This window comes from Primulina eburnea, chromosome 2 (genome assembly GCF_022965805.1).
Source record: "Primulina eburnea isolate SZY01 chromosome 2, ASM2296580v1, whole genome shotgun sequence".
NCBI classification, from domain to species: Eukaryota; Viridiplantae; Streptophyta; class Magnoliopsida; order Lamiales; family Gesneriaceae; genus Primulina; species Primulina eburnea.
In genome coordinates, this window is record NC_133102.1 from 42,560,747 (window position 1) to 42,573,998 (window position 13,252).

The 13,252-nt window shown below is 43.0% G+C and overlaps 1 protein-coding gene across 1 annotated transcript; it reads right to left on the reverse strand.

Moving 5' to 3' along the window:
- Positions 1–1,649: 1,649 nt before the first annotated feature.
- LOC140824737 (phenolic glucoside malonyltransferase 1-like) lies at positions 1,650–3,252 on the reverse strand. The gene has a single exon (XM_073186283.1). It carries the CDS (start codon positions 3,141–3,143, stop codon positions 1,746–1,748), a length of 1,398 nt encoding a protein of 465 aa, XP_073042384.1. The 5' UTR covers positions 3,144–3,252; the 3' UTR covers positions 1,650–1,745.
- Between the last annotated feature and the right edge of the window lie 10,000 nt (positions 3,253–13,252).

Below are 13,252 nucleotides of genomic sequence, written 5' to 3' on the forward strand. Positions count from 1 at the left end.
ATATCTACAAGGAACTCCTTATTTTTAATAGAAATATTGATTATGTACAATTTTTTGTTTACAAAAACTTACGTGAGACGGTCTAACACAAAAATGTTGTGAAACGTATATTTTATTTGGGTCGCTCAAGAAAAAATATTATTTTTATTGTAAATATAAACAGAGTCCATCCATCTCACGAATAAAGATATTTATGTTTCGATATACGTTTATTTAATTAATCAGAGACTCTTAAGTTGTTTGATGGATGTTTCAAGTTCTTTGATTTGATTAGTTGAACAAAATTGAAGTAAATTTCAAATTAACGACATCTCGTACTCAATTTTCATAATAACTATAATAAACTTCAAATACATCTAAAATGAGTGTTATATTATATATTTCAAATGTTTTAATTTTCGAATCAAATCTCTCTTTTCAAAAACATTTGTCAATCTAAGTGCAATATTAATTTGTTTATGAGCAATCATTTCCAAATACAAGATAAGATTATTAAATATTTATAAATAAAGAAACCAAGTGAAAAGCAGAAAAGGGATTATTGAGTTGCATTTATTACATCATCCCAATGGCTCTTACCGCAGGTGTCGAATATAGGCACCGTGGTTAAGAAAATGAGCAGATGGACCAGAATGCAAAGTTTCTGTCACGCTCTCTTTCAGAAAATAAAATTTCTGAAACCGGTTGAACTGGTTTCTTGTTCATGACTGGTTCCTGGTTCGACCGATTTGATCGCTGAAATGGTTTTTGGGTGTTCTAGACAGGATCCATGACCAATTCTTGGTCGAATTGGCCGATCTGGCACTGTTTTGAAAACATTGGTGTCTGATTTAAACTAAGCTCAATGTCATCCATACCTTTTTCTTTAAGTAAATCTCTCATTTGACAATCTCAAAGATGTATATCCTTGAGAAAGAACAATTCAATCCATAACTATCATGGATAATATTATTTTTGACATAAAAATTAGTATTTTTGCATGAATTCAGTTAAGTCGAGTATTCGTATCACAAAATTGAACCCGTGAGATCATCTCTCATAAATTTTTATGTTTTTTTTTTTGGTATCATCATTATCCGTACCATTTACAATTACAAATCATCGACATTATTTATGTTATTTAATATAATCTTTCATCACAAACTAAAAAAATTCACAAATTAAAAAAATGGGGACTGCCCATCAAGCATGGACTTCTTATTGTTTACAATCCTATCTGCATTCCAATAACTTAATTTATGTTTTTCGGTAATTTGTTTATTATTATTTAGAAGATGAAATCAATGTCTCTTTTAGTAATAACGATCAGGTAATGCTAGACTCCCAAAAATCACCAATGATTAATTTTTTTTAAAAAAATGTTCCATATAAACTTCTCATCCAAACCAAAAAACGCATAATTTCCCATGGACCTTAGGCTTATTGAAAATTTATTTGGGCTAGGTAGATTAGATTTCATCGATCTGAATAGTGCCTTCGTCTACTCAGCACATGACATTTATGTAGATTGATGAAAAATCATTATCATTGATCCATATATCATGATTGTATGATATATGCTTTTGGATTTAGATATTTGAAGTCGTTAATCCATGATTTCATCAATTTAATTGGTTTGACAAATTTGTGTTGATGATATAATTCAAACAAAACGTGGAACAATTTGGATCCGAATATTTTAAAATCTTTTGAGATATGAAACCATGCATGAAAAGTGACGAGGAAACATAACAAGAATTCTAATTTTATGTCACCTCTATCTTCAATCCATCAGAGAATGTGGCCGCAAAAGCGTCCATTTTCGCCTTAGCCAAGGACAGACCAATCTCTAACCCTCCTTCAAATTCCCTGGATTTGCAAAGTGACATGGATCCATCAGCATCAATCGACACGGATTCGAACTTCTTGGGTTCCCCCCACCCGAAATCAGCGTCGTAGGCATCAAATTTGGGGGACCCCGCTACCCCGAGCAACCGCTTTCCGATCAGTGCAGAAAATTCAGTTAGCCAAGACTCCGCTCCCCTCAAGATTTCATCACTTTTGTTCACTTTTTTACTGATAACACCCCCTATCAACTCGACTGCAGTAAGAAACCCATCATTTCCTTTCAACTGGTGGTGCGTTGACTCCGTCCTCATGAAGGCCACACAGTTTCCGAAATAGTTGACGGGCAGTGGTGGATTCAGCCGTGGCCTGACATCGGCCGCGAAGGTGAAGTGTTCCGGCTCGTTGGGATCAACTTCTTCCCCTGTAATTGCCGCTGATTTTACTAAGCAAGTCCAAACGTAAGCAGTCGTCACAGTATACGTAGATAAGTAGAGTAAAGCTGGATTTTTCGATAGCGCAAAAGTCTTGAGTTTTTGTATGTCATCCTTGTGTAGAATGTAGGTTGCTCTAACTTTGTCAGCGTAGGAGTTTGAACGGGGAGATTTTCTCTTGTAAATTTTCATTTGATTCCAGAAAATGTTGGCTATTCCAGATGGATCTTTGATCCCAGATCTTTCAAAAACAGGAAGTGAATAGTTTTGAGCTAATACTTCGTCTACCCCGAGCCTAGCTACTGAACTCCAAAATCTGATGAATCCCGTAGTTGAACTCGCATCTCCTACGACGTGATAATTGCTGATCCCGATGCAGATGCCGGAATCTGGAAATAGTGTTATCTGGATTGCTAAAAGTGAGATTATCTTGAAGCCTGATTCAGAATTAATTCTGGGTTCTGCCAAATCAGGGACGAAAGGGTAGAAGTCATTGGCATCCTTGTATCCGTTTCCTGTTAGATGATCGAAATCATAATCTTGGCCCGACTCGGCTATTGTGACAGAAACCGAGTCGCCAGGAAAGTAGCAAAACTCCGGCATGCCCGAGTCTAGTGGATACAACAAATTTCCTGCCAGCGGGAGATAATGCTGGAGAGTGTGTGCGAGTGAACTTTTCAGAGTTGGAACTATCGTTTGTAGGAAAGAAGATTTGGAACATGGAAATTGATACAAGAGAACACGATGGACCGGATGGAAGTGCAGCCACGGCATGTCGAAGAATGAAAGGGGAAGGCGTTGTTCAGTCGACGATTCGGTGGTGGAGGCCGGTGCAACACGGCAATAATCGAGGATAGCGGCGGCTTTGGGGATGCTTGCAGCCATGGATTCCTACCTTGCTTCTGGACAAGAAGGGACATCTATGTAAAGAACCCAAGATGCCTATCAGACCATTGTCATCTAGCATGTTCTCAAACAAAAATTGTATATAGTTTTCTAAAAGATGTAATTATAAATTTCATGGATAATATTAATGTTTTTTGAAGTAAATATTTCAACAAAAACGAATGATTGGTATGTATTTTAATATTATTGGTCAAGATCAAATGAATAAAATAACAATTGAGTTTCAATCGTTGGTGTTAAATATTGTTGGTGTGAAACATGAGAATCCTTTGCTTGATAATAAAAATCTTAATGATTGTTAAGTAAATGTTAAAAAAAGATTTGGTTTGTGATTCCCCAGAAGGACCCGAGTAATTCTTGGACTCGGTGGGAAAGGAAAAACTTAATCGGGCCAGATTCTAAGTTGATCTCGGGAAACTGAGTAGAGCCAGAGTAAAAGTTATCCAGGGGCTATCTCGCCCGACCAAGGTTCGGGTCACTTGACCAGGGTTCATCTCACTTAATCACCAAAAAAAAATCTTTCCAAATCGAGTTCCTTCCCACTTGGGCTGATCACCAAGAGATGGGCCCATAAGCATGAGTCACCGTACCTCATAATCATTAACATGACAATCAGTGCACATGACAAGACCAGAGACATTATGGGTCGCCATGCCTACTGTCAGAAGGCTGGGCATGTGTAGATGGATAATCAAGAACAGTGTCCAGGCGCTGTAATCGAGGTCATCTTCTCTCCTATAATACTCAAGTTTGCTCATTCGTTTGAGACATGAGATATGAAAACCCTTCTGACACCCCCACTAACATTTTTTTTTAGTGTGTGGAGATCATCTGATTCGAAATCATCCTATGTGATCAAGGGTACTCACAAGCCAGGTCACCCGACCTCATCCCATAAGGTCATGTTAGGCTTATCTCATCAGGTCAAAAATCTTCACAGAGAAAGTACAGCTCTTTACTCGGTAGATTGCCCACCCGGCTCACCTAATCTACCCGGACATCATCATTGGCACCACTTGTGGGAAATCCGATCTAAAGACGTATGTATGCTTTTAATTATAAAAATAAGACCGACTAGCTCAACACTCAGATTTTATCTATAGCTCTTCATCCGGGATCTAATTTCGGCAGTTATTTTCAGATTGGCATGGAAGGGCATTTGACTATGCACTCAGTAGCGTACAACTATATTGCTCACTTAATTTACTTCAAATAAGAAATCTCACTCTACCGTCAATGAATTCGAATTCAGGAATTTTTGGTTCGTGATTTGGTTTTTAAGAAAACTAACCCAGCAGAAGATTTAAGAAATTTAAAAGTCTGGAAGACATGAAACCCCAACATCTTATCTAAATCCCAGGATGCATGAGACACCAGCACCATATATTAAGCCAGAGAATCGTGAGACCCTGACACCTTATGTTAACCAAGGTTAAGCATATTATTTTCGTATTCTTCTATTATGCCTTACAAATTAAGGACCGAGTGGTATTACCGTTATCTTACAGAGCCTGATTAGGCCAGATTCAAAGTGTTCAGTCAGGTTCGAGTTTGAATTAAAGCTGGGTATCCGGATTATCATAAGCCCGATCATTTCTTAGCACTCAGAATATTTTTACATTCTAAAAAGGTATGTTCTAAATCGTCTGGTTCAGTCAGATCATAAATGACAGAGACATGAATAAAATATTCTTTCCGTAATAAAAGGAGTACATGGAAGAGTACAATGCATGAATTGAAAATCTATGTTATTGTCTCTTCGTGCTCAGGCTTAGTCCCTTCAGCATCTTTATCGCTCTGGTCTTCTTTAGCCTCAGTGGGAAGGAATTAAATCGTCTTGTCATTATCTTGATTACAACATCTTCGTGTACCAGTTGAGCTTGCTCCATATCACCTTTCACCTGGGTGATGAGCTCAACACCGGTTCGGGCTCGAGCTGCTTCCAGCTTGGACAACCTGGCAACATCCTCGTAAGCTGACACCATAAATTGTTGGCTCCGCATAAATAGGAGAGAGCTAGAAGAAGTGTCATGAAAAATGGATAGAAAACATGATGTAAACAATTACCAATAGACCTCGGGTGGCACACTCGAAGAGCTTGTGGTTAGAATCCAGCCTCTTTAGATGAGTCATATCGGCCGAGGAAAGTAGACTTTTTATCAACCAAACCCCGGTTGGAGAAACCACATCCAAGAACATGTTTCCCCGCACTTCAGAAGGCCCAGAGGGTATGGGACCAATTTCCCCCCTCTTTGGTGTCGCTCAAGCGGACCAACTGAGGGTCCGTGACAACTTTCCTCTTCTGGTGGTTGCGAGGCACGTGATCCTCTGAGTCCTCAGGGGCAGACTGATACACATGCTCTGTCTCCCCAACCTGGCAGGAGCACTGGCCTGCTCCCAAGGCCCAACGACGAATCTCTCCTCGGTCTCTCGGATTGACGCAGTTTCCCAGGCTTCTTTTCTCAGCCGTATTTTTTTCCAAGGCTCTCTTCTCAGCAGCAGTCCTTTGAGCTACTTGTTCTTCCTATTCGACTACCCTGGCAGTTGTCCCCTTCTTGGCAAAGGCCACTTTCATTTCTGGATGAGCTAAAAGAGGAGCAAAAATAAGCGTTCTAAAATAAAAAAAAATCAAGAAGTTAGTAATGGAAGGAAGAAAAAACATAAAGTGAGAGTATATCGGGCCGAGTAGCTGATACGTCGAACTCGTCGATAACCTGTTCCACAGGATCCTCACTTTAGGGACTCAACCTGTGGTCAATCAAATTCTTGTCGGAGATCAAACTAGAGGATTTGAATATTTTCTCTTCCACGATCTCTTGGCTCCAGGTATAGACCTCCTCGAATTGGTAAGCTCGAGGAAGCTTGGGCTGGGTAGGAAGGGCAGAAAGAAAGGTAGTCGACATTTGGGTGAAGATGGAAGGCTGATGAAGAAATACCAACCTCTCCATCCCTTCATAGAAGAAAGGAATTCATCAAGGAATTTGTGATGGGTTCGGGCAGTAATAGAGAACTCGTTCTCATCGAAGGTGCATGTAAAGTAGTGGTGGAGGATGAGAGGGTTAATAAGGAGAAGGTTCATTTTAAAAAGCACAAAGCCAAGACCATATTGCGGAAAGAGTTAGGGTGGAGCTGATTTAGAGGAAACTCGAAGAAACGGGCCACCTCGATGTAGAAGGAAGGAATTGGGATTCGGAGACCACTTTTAACTTGGTCCCGAAAAAAGGTATAAAGCCTCAGGGAGCTGATCAGCTCGGACCAAGGGACCGAGAATGATGAGAGAGTAGGTGGAAGGAATAGACCCAATAGCCCAGAGGTCATCTTCCGATCGGGGTTGAAGGGTGCTAGGCAAGGTGGAGTACCACGCAGCACTCGGGTTCTCAACCTCGGGATCAACGGTCATCTTTTGCTTTCTTTTACCTTTCTCCCTAGCACTAGAGGGTCCCCGACAGCTTGGTAGGAAACTTTAGCTTTTTTGGATATTTTGCAGTGGTGGTTTGAGAAGAAACCAGAACAAATTTTTTATAAAAGGTGTGAAGGATTAGGTTTTTTTTTTTAAAAAAAAAAAAAAAAAAGGAAACAGAAGCAGGGTAATCAGAGCGCGACCCTCGGACTCATAATCACTGAGCCGCTTGTGTTGACTTTGGAGGAAGAAGAAGCTGAACAAGCAGACATTATTAAAAATAGAAAAATTACGAGAAGTAAAAGTGCGCTCGGAGTTGCGACAGGTGTAAGTGAAAATCGTCGGAAGCAGTACGATGGAAGCTCGAAATTCATGAGAGTGAGAAAAGAGATTTCGAAATTTTTAAAAGTGAGAAAGAAGGTAAGGCGATTAGTATTTGTAGGCGTCAAATAAATAATTTGGATCGTTGATCGTGAATGGAATGGACGGGTGTGATGAATCTCGAAAGTTGAACCGGTCACTCAGAAATAGGAATGGCAATGGGACGGGACTGGAGGGGGGCGGGTGTAGTATCCCGATGCCTAATTTGAGTTAATTATTGGATTAATTGTATTTCGGTAGGATCGGAAGGACCGAACCGGGTTCGGATCGTCCGAAGTTGGTTCGGATCGTCCGAAGTGGGTTCGGATCGTCCGTTCTGTTCGGAGTCAGACGAGTCATGTCATGTCAGAGTTCAGATCGTCCGATCAGGGTTCGGATCGTCCGAAGACAGGTGGCTGGACACGTGGAAGACATGCAATGTTCGGATCGTCCGAAGTGGATCGGATCGTCCGAAGTGTACCGGATCGAAGCGTCCGAAGTGGATCGGATCGTCCGATCGTTGTCTATAAATAGAAGCGCGAGGCTTCACTTTTCACTCGTCAATTCCGAGAGTTCCAGAGCGTTTTAGTCGTTTCTGATGGGTTTCTAGTCTTTTCCCGAGGTTCGGGCACTAGCGGGGAGCTACTGGTTTTGTAGCGGAGCTGTGCTCTAGTTGGGGGCTAGCGGCATCAGTGGGCTGACTACGGACGCAGGTATAGTTCTGGGTTCCCTTTGAGATTTGGGAGTATCTATTAGTCTAGTTAAGGCTTTTAGATGTGGTTTAGTGATATGGTATCACTTGGATTGTAGGCTTGATTTTAGGGCTGATTGCTAGGATCTACTGGTTTGAGGTACGAAAGTACTATCCGAGATAGCAGGATTGAGTATGCTTTACTATGTGTTGCATGTTTATATGTTGCATTATTATCTGTCATATGATGCATGGTTTATTATGCGGCATTTGCATAATCATGTTGAGCCTGATTATCTTTGAGATAGCCTGTTGAGAGGGTGCTCAGCCCTCGTTTGTTGTGGATGGTTGGACCCCGTTGGCCGACAGTGGTCAGGTCACCGGTATATCCACAGGTTTATTTTGGTATGGGAGCCACCTCCTGGTGCGACGGCGCAGAGTGCTACATACCTTGACGTCATTTACCTGAGCAGTATCTTCGATATACCCAGATCCTGGTATCCAGTACATTTTGCATACATGCATGTCATAGTCTTGTATACTCATGCTTTCGGTGCTGAGCGTTTTATGCTCACGTCCTCGGTTTATCTCTGTTTTGGACACCCTATTCGATGGGGCAGGTCTCAGGTTGGGCGGTCCAGGAGGGAGTGGACAGGGAGCTGGCAGAGGTTGACCTGTAGTTGTTGGTATTTGTTCTTGGTTTTTAGTTCGATATGGTTGTTTAAGTATTTTTGTACTTACAGATTCGATTGGGTTGTATTACTGTTTTTCCGCTGTTTACCTGATTCAGTTTTAAATGTTAATTTTGCATGCTTAAGTTCTGATTAGTAGGTGATTCTGGAACGGGTCACTACATTTATGATATCAGAGCATGCATTAAGATTTTGGGATTTAGAATTGTTCTTTTGGGTTTAATCTCTGGTAACTTTTGTAGCTAAGAGATGTCTGGTTTTGACGACGATGCTAGTAGTCATGGCAGCATTGGACGTTGGGGAGACCGCGACGATCGGGAGCGTCGTCAAGAGCATCGAGAACGTCGTCAACACCGTCGTGATGAGCCTCGGAGTTTTAGTATGCATCGGTTCTTGCAGATGGGGCCGAAACCTCTTTCAGGCGGTGAGACCCCGGATGTTGCGGAGAACTGGCTTGAGAGGATGGAGAGCTGCTTCAAGACTTTTCAGTGCTCGGCGGAGCAGCAGATTGATACCCTTGATTTCTTGCTGGAGGGTGGTGCGCGCAAGTGGTGGAGGTCTACCTCTGCACCGATAGTTCAGCGACAGGGTCGAGTTCTTTGGGCCGATTTCCGAGCCGCTTTCATGTTGCTTTACTTTCCGCCAGCTCTTCTGCAGACCAAGGCGATTGAGCTGATCAATCTGAAGCAGGGAAGTTTGTCTGTTGATGAGTATCAGCAGAAGTTCTTTGAGTTGCTTCCGTATGTTCCGCATGTCAGTGACAATGCTAGTGCCAAGTATAACCATTTTCTTCAGGGCCTCAATCAGGAGATTTATGATCGGGTTGTTGTCTGCGATGATCCGACATCGTATGAGGGCCTTGTAAATCGTTGTCGCCAGGCTGAGGGCAGTTTGTTGAGAGGTCGAGTCATGCAGTCTACTCGTCCTACTAGTTCTTTGGGTCCCCGCGCCCAAGCATTCAAGAAGGCTGGATCTACTTCTTCTTCCTCTGGATCTGGAGGAGTTCACCATTTTGGGAAGAAGAGGGGCCCGTGTCAGCACTGCGGGAAGGATCATCCGACGGAGCGTTGTCGCAAGGTTACGGGTGCTTGTTACAAGTGCGGTGAGATGGGCCACATGAAGAGAGATTGTCCACAGACGAGCGGAGGATCAGGATCTGGTTCTCAGGCTTCAGTTCATCAGAGGCCACAGCAGGGACAGTCTACTCAGGGTTCTAACCTCCGACCGCGTACTCAAGGGCAGGTCTTTGCTCTTAACCAGGATCAGGCGGCTGAGGAGAACGAGAGAGTTATCGCAGGTGTGTTTTTATTATGTGGATTACCTGCTTACGTTCTCGTTGATACTGGTGCATCGCATTCATTCATATCTGCGAGGTTTGCTAAGCGTCATGCATTACCCTTCACTTCTTTGGGCGTTGTGGTATCTGTTTCCACACCGATGGGTCATTCGGTACTAGCTAAACGTCTAGTTTTGGGTTGTCCTCTAGAGTTTGAGGGTAATATTTTAACTGCTAATTTGATGATTCTTGCGATGGAGGATTTTGATTGCATTCTGGGAATAGATGTGCTGACTGTGTTTAGAGCTACTGTGGACTGTTATCAGAAGTTTGTGCAGTTTCGTCCAGTTGAGGGCGACAGTTGGTTTTTCTATGGAGAGGGAGCGCGACCCCCGATGCCTGTGGTTTCTGCTCTGAAAGCCTGTCGTGCTTTAGAGTCGGGCGGGGAAGGCTACCTTATCTATGCTATTGATTCGTCCGCAAGTAGTATCGGTGTCGGTGACATTCCAGTGGTTTGCAATTTTCCGGATGTTTTTCCCGAGGAGATTCCTGGTTTTCCTCCTGTTCGGGAAGTAGATTTTGGCATTGATTTAGTGCCAGGCACGGCACCAATCTCTAGAGCTCCTTATCGTTTAGCTCCATCGGAGATGCAAGAATTGAAACAGCAGTTGCAGGATCTTCTTGACAAGGGGTATATTCGACCCAGTGTGTCCCCGTGGGGAGCACCAGTTCTTTTTGTCAAAAAGAAGGATGGTTCTATGCGGCTCTGCATAGATTATCGGCAGTTGAATCGTGCGACGATAAAGAATAAGTATCCGTTGCCACGGATTGATGATTTATTTGATCAACTGCAAGGTACCTCTGTATATTCCAAGATTGATTTAAGGTCTGGTTATCATCAGCTTCGAGTTCATCAGGGAGACATATCGAAGACTGCATTCAGGACCCGGTATGGGCATTATGAGTTTCTGGTTATGCCTTTTGGAGTGACGAATGCACCAGCAGTTTTTATGGATCTGATGAATCGGGTATTTCGGGATTTCTTGGATAAGTTTGTTGTGGTGTTTATAGATGATATCTTAATCTATTCGCATGATCAGCAAGAACACGCACAACACTTGAGGATTATTTTACAGACACTTCGCGAGAATCAGCTTTATGCGAAGCTAAGTAAATGTGAGTTTTGGATTGACAGGGTTGTATTCCTTGGTCATGTCATTTCTAGCGAGGGAGTTTCAGTTGACCCGAGCAAGGTAGAAGCGGTATTGAACTGGTCGCGTCCGACGACAGTAGCCGAGATCCGCAGTTTTCTGGGATTGGCTGGGTATTATCGCCGTTTCATTGCCAACTTCTCTCAGATTGCTAAGCCACTCACTCAGCTCACTCGGAAAGATGTTTCATTTGAGTGGACATCAGAGTGCGAAGAGAGTTTCTGGGAACTTCGCAGACGTTTGACATCTGCGCCTGTTTTGGCTTTACCGTCTGGATCTGGTGGTTTCAGTGTTTACACCGATGCCTCTTTACAGGGACTAGGGTGTGTTCTGATGCAGAATGAGCATGTGATTGCTTATGCGTCGAGACAGTTAAAGCCTCATGAGGAAAACTATCCTGTTCATGATCTGGAATTAGCAGCGATCGTTTTTGCTTTGAAAATCTGGCGCCATTATCTGTATGGTGAGCGATTTGAGATCTTCACTGATCATAAGAGTTTGAAGTATCTGTTCACTCAGGCTGAGTTGAACATGCGTCAGCGTCGTTGGATGGATCTACTCAAGGATTACGATTGTGAGATCAAGTATCATCCAGGATCTGCGAATCTCACGGCCGATGCTCTTAGTCGCAAGGTGAGATTATCTGCTCTTCAGACTTGTGCTGTATCTGGGATTATTCAGGATTTCTGTTCGATGGGATTCAATTGTAAGCATCGGAAGGGAACAGAGAGTATCCGTATAGCTACTATTTTGTCCGAGCCAGTTTTGTATTCTCGGATTAGAGATGCTCAGATGTCTGATTCTAAGGTTCAGAAATTAGCTCGGTTGGCTGATGGAGATAATACTTCTGGATTCCACTATCAGTCCGAGGGTCTTTTGTGCTTATCTGGTCGTGTTGTTGTACCGGAAGATGACACTTTGAGGGAGGAGATTTTGTCCCAGGCTCATCGTAGCAAGTTGAGTGTTCATCCAGGGAGCAACAAGATGTATAAGGATTTGAGGACTCGATTTTGGTGGAAAGGTATGAAACGTAATGTTTATCAGTATGTCTCCAAGTGCCTAGTCTGTCAGCAGGTGAAGGCTGAGTATCGACGACCCGGAGGTTTGTTGCAGAATCTTCCTATTCTAGAGTGGAAGTGGGAGCATATCACGATGGACTTCGTGACTCACTTGCCTATGTCTGTGGGGAATAGAGATGCTATCTGGGTGGTAGTGGATCGGCTTACTAAGTCTGCCCATTTTCTTCCGTATAACAGAGATTTCACTTTCGATCGGATGGCACGGTTGTACATTCAGGAGATTGTACGGTTTCATGGTGTGCCCGTGAGTATCGTTAGTGACAGAGATCCTCGATTTACATCTAGATTTTGGGGCAGCTTTCAGCAAGCTTTGGGCACTACCTTGAGTTTGAGTACTGCATATCACCCAGAGACTGACGGTCAGTCAGAGAGGACTATTCGTACTCTTGAGGATATGTTGAGATCTTGTGTGATGGATTTCGGGCCAGCTTGGCAGGATCATCTGCCACTGATAGAGTTTGCATACAACAACAGTTTTCATAGAAGTATTGGTATGTCTCCGTTTGAAGCATTGTATGGTCGACGTTGTCGTACTCCCCTGTTCTGGGAAGAAGTCGGAGAACGACAGGTCGAGGGTCCGGAATTGATTCAGCAGGCCATGGACAAAGTTCTTGTGATCAAACAGCGGATTAAGACTGCTCAGGATCGACAAGCAAGTTATGCGAACTCCAAGCGCAGACCTCTTCATTTTGATGCAGGCGAGAAAGTGTTTCTCAAGGTATCACCTTTTCGGAGGATTCTGAGATTTGGACTCAAGGGTAAGCTATCTCCGAGATTCATTGGTCCTTTTGAGATCTTAGAATGTGTGGGAGATTTGGCCTACAGATTAGCTTTGCCACCGTATCTGTCTAGTGTTCACAATGTGTTTCATGTGTCCTTGCTGAGACGATACGTAGCGGATGAGTCTCATGTTTTGCATCCAACAGAAGTTCAGCTGAATCCGGATTTATCTTTTGTGGAAAGACCGGTTTCGATCTTAGACCGGAAGGTTAAGGTACTGCGGAATAAGACTATTCTTCTTGTCTTAGTGCAGTGGCAGCGCCGAGGTACTGAAGAAGCTACTTGGGAACTAGAGAGTCGCATGCGGTCAGAGCATCCAGAATTGTTCTAGTTGTAGTATTTTCAGTTATGATTATAATTTCAGTCGTACTTCAGTTGTAATTCATTCTTAAGTTGAATGTATTGTTGTTCAGAATTGTCATTCTTCAGACCCGATTTCGCGGACGAAATCCTTTTTAGAGGGGGAGAATGTAGTATCCCGATGCCTAATTTGAGTTAATTATAATTGTATTTCGGTGGGATCGGAAGGACCGAACCGGGTTCGGATCGTCCGAAGTTGGTTCGGATCGTCCGAAGTGGGTTCGGATCGTCCGTTCTGT

Bases quoted from the DNA above. Each gene is read 5' to 3' on its own strand.
- LOC140824737 (XM_073186283.1), bottom strand. From the start codon at position 3,143: ATGGCTGCAAGCATCCCCAAAGCCGCCGCTATCCTCGATTATTGCCGT.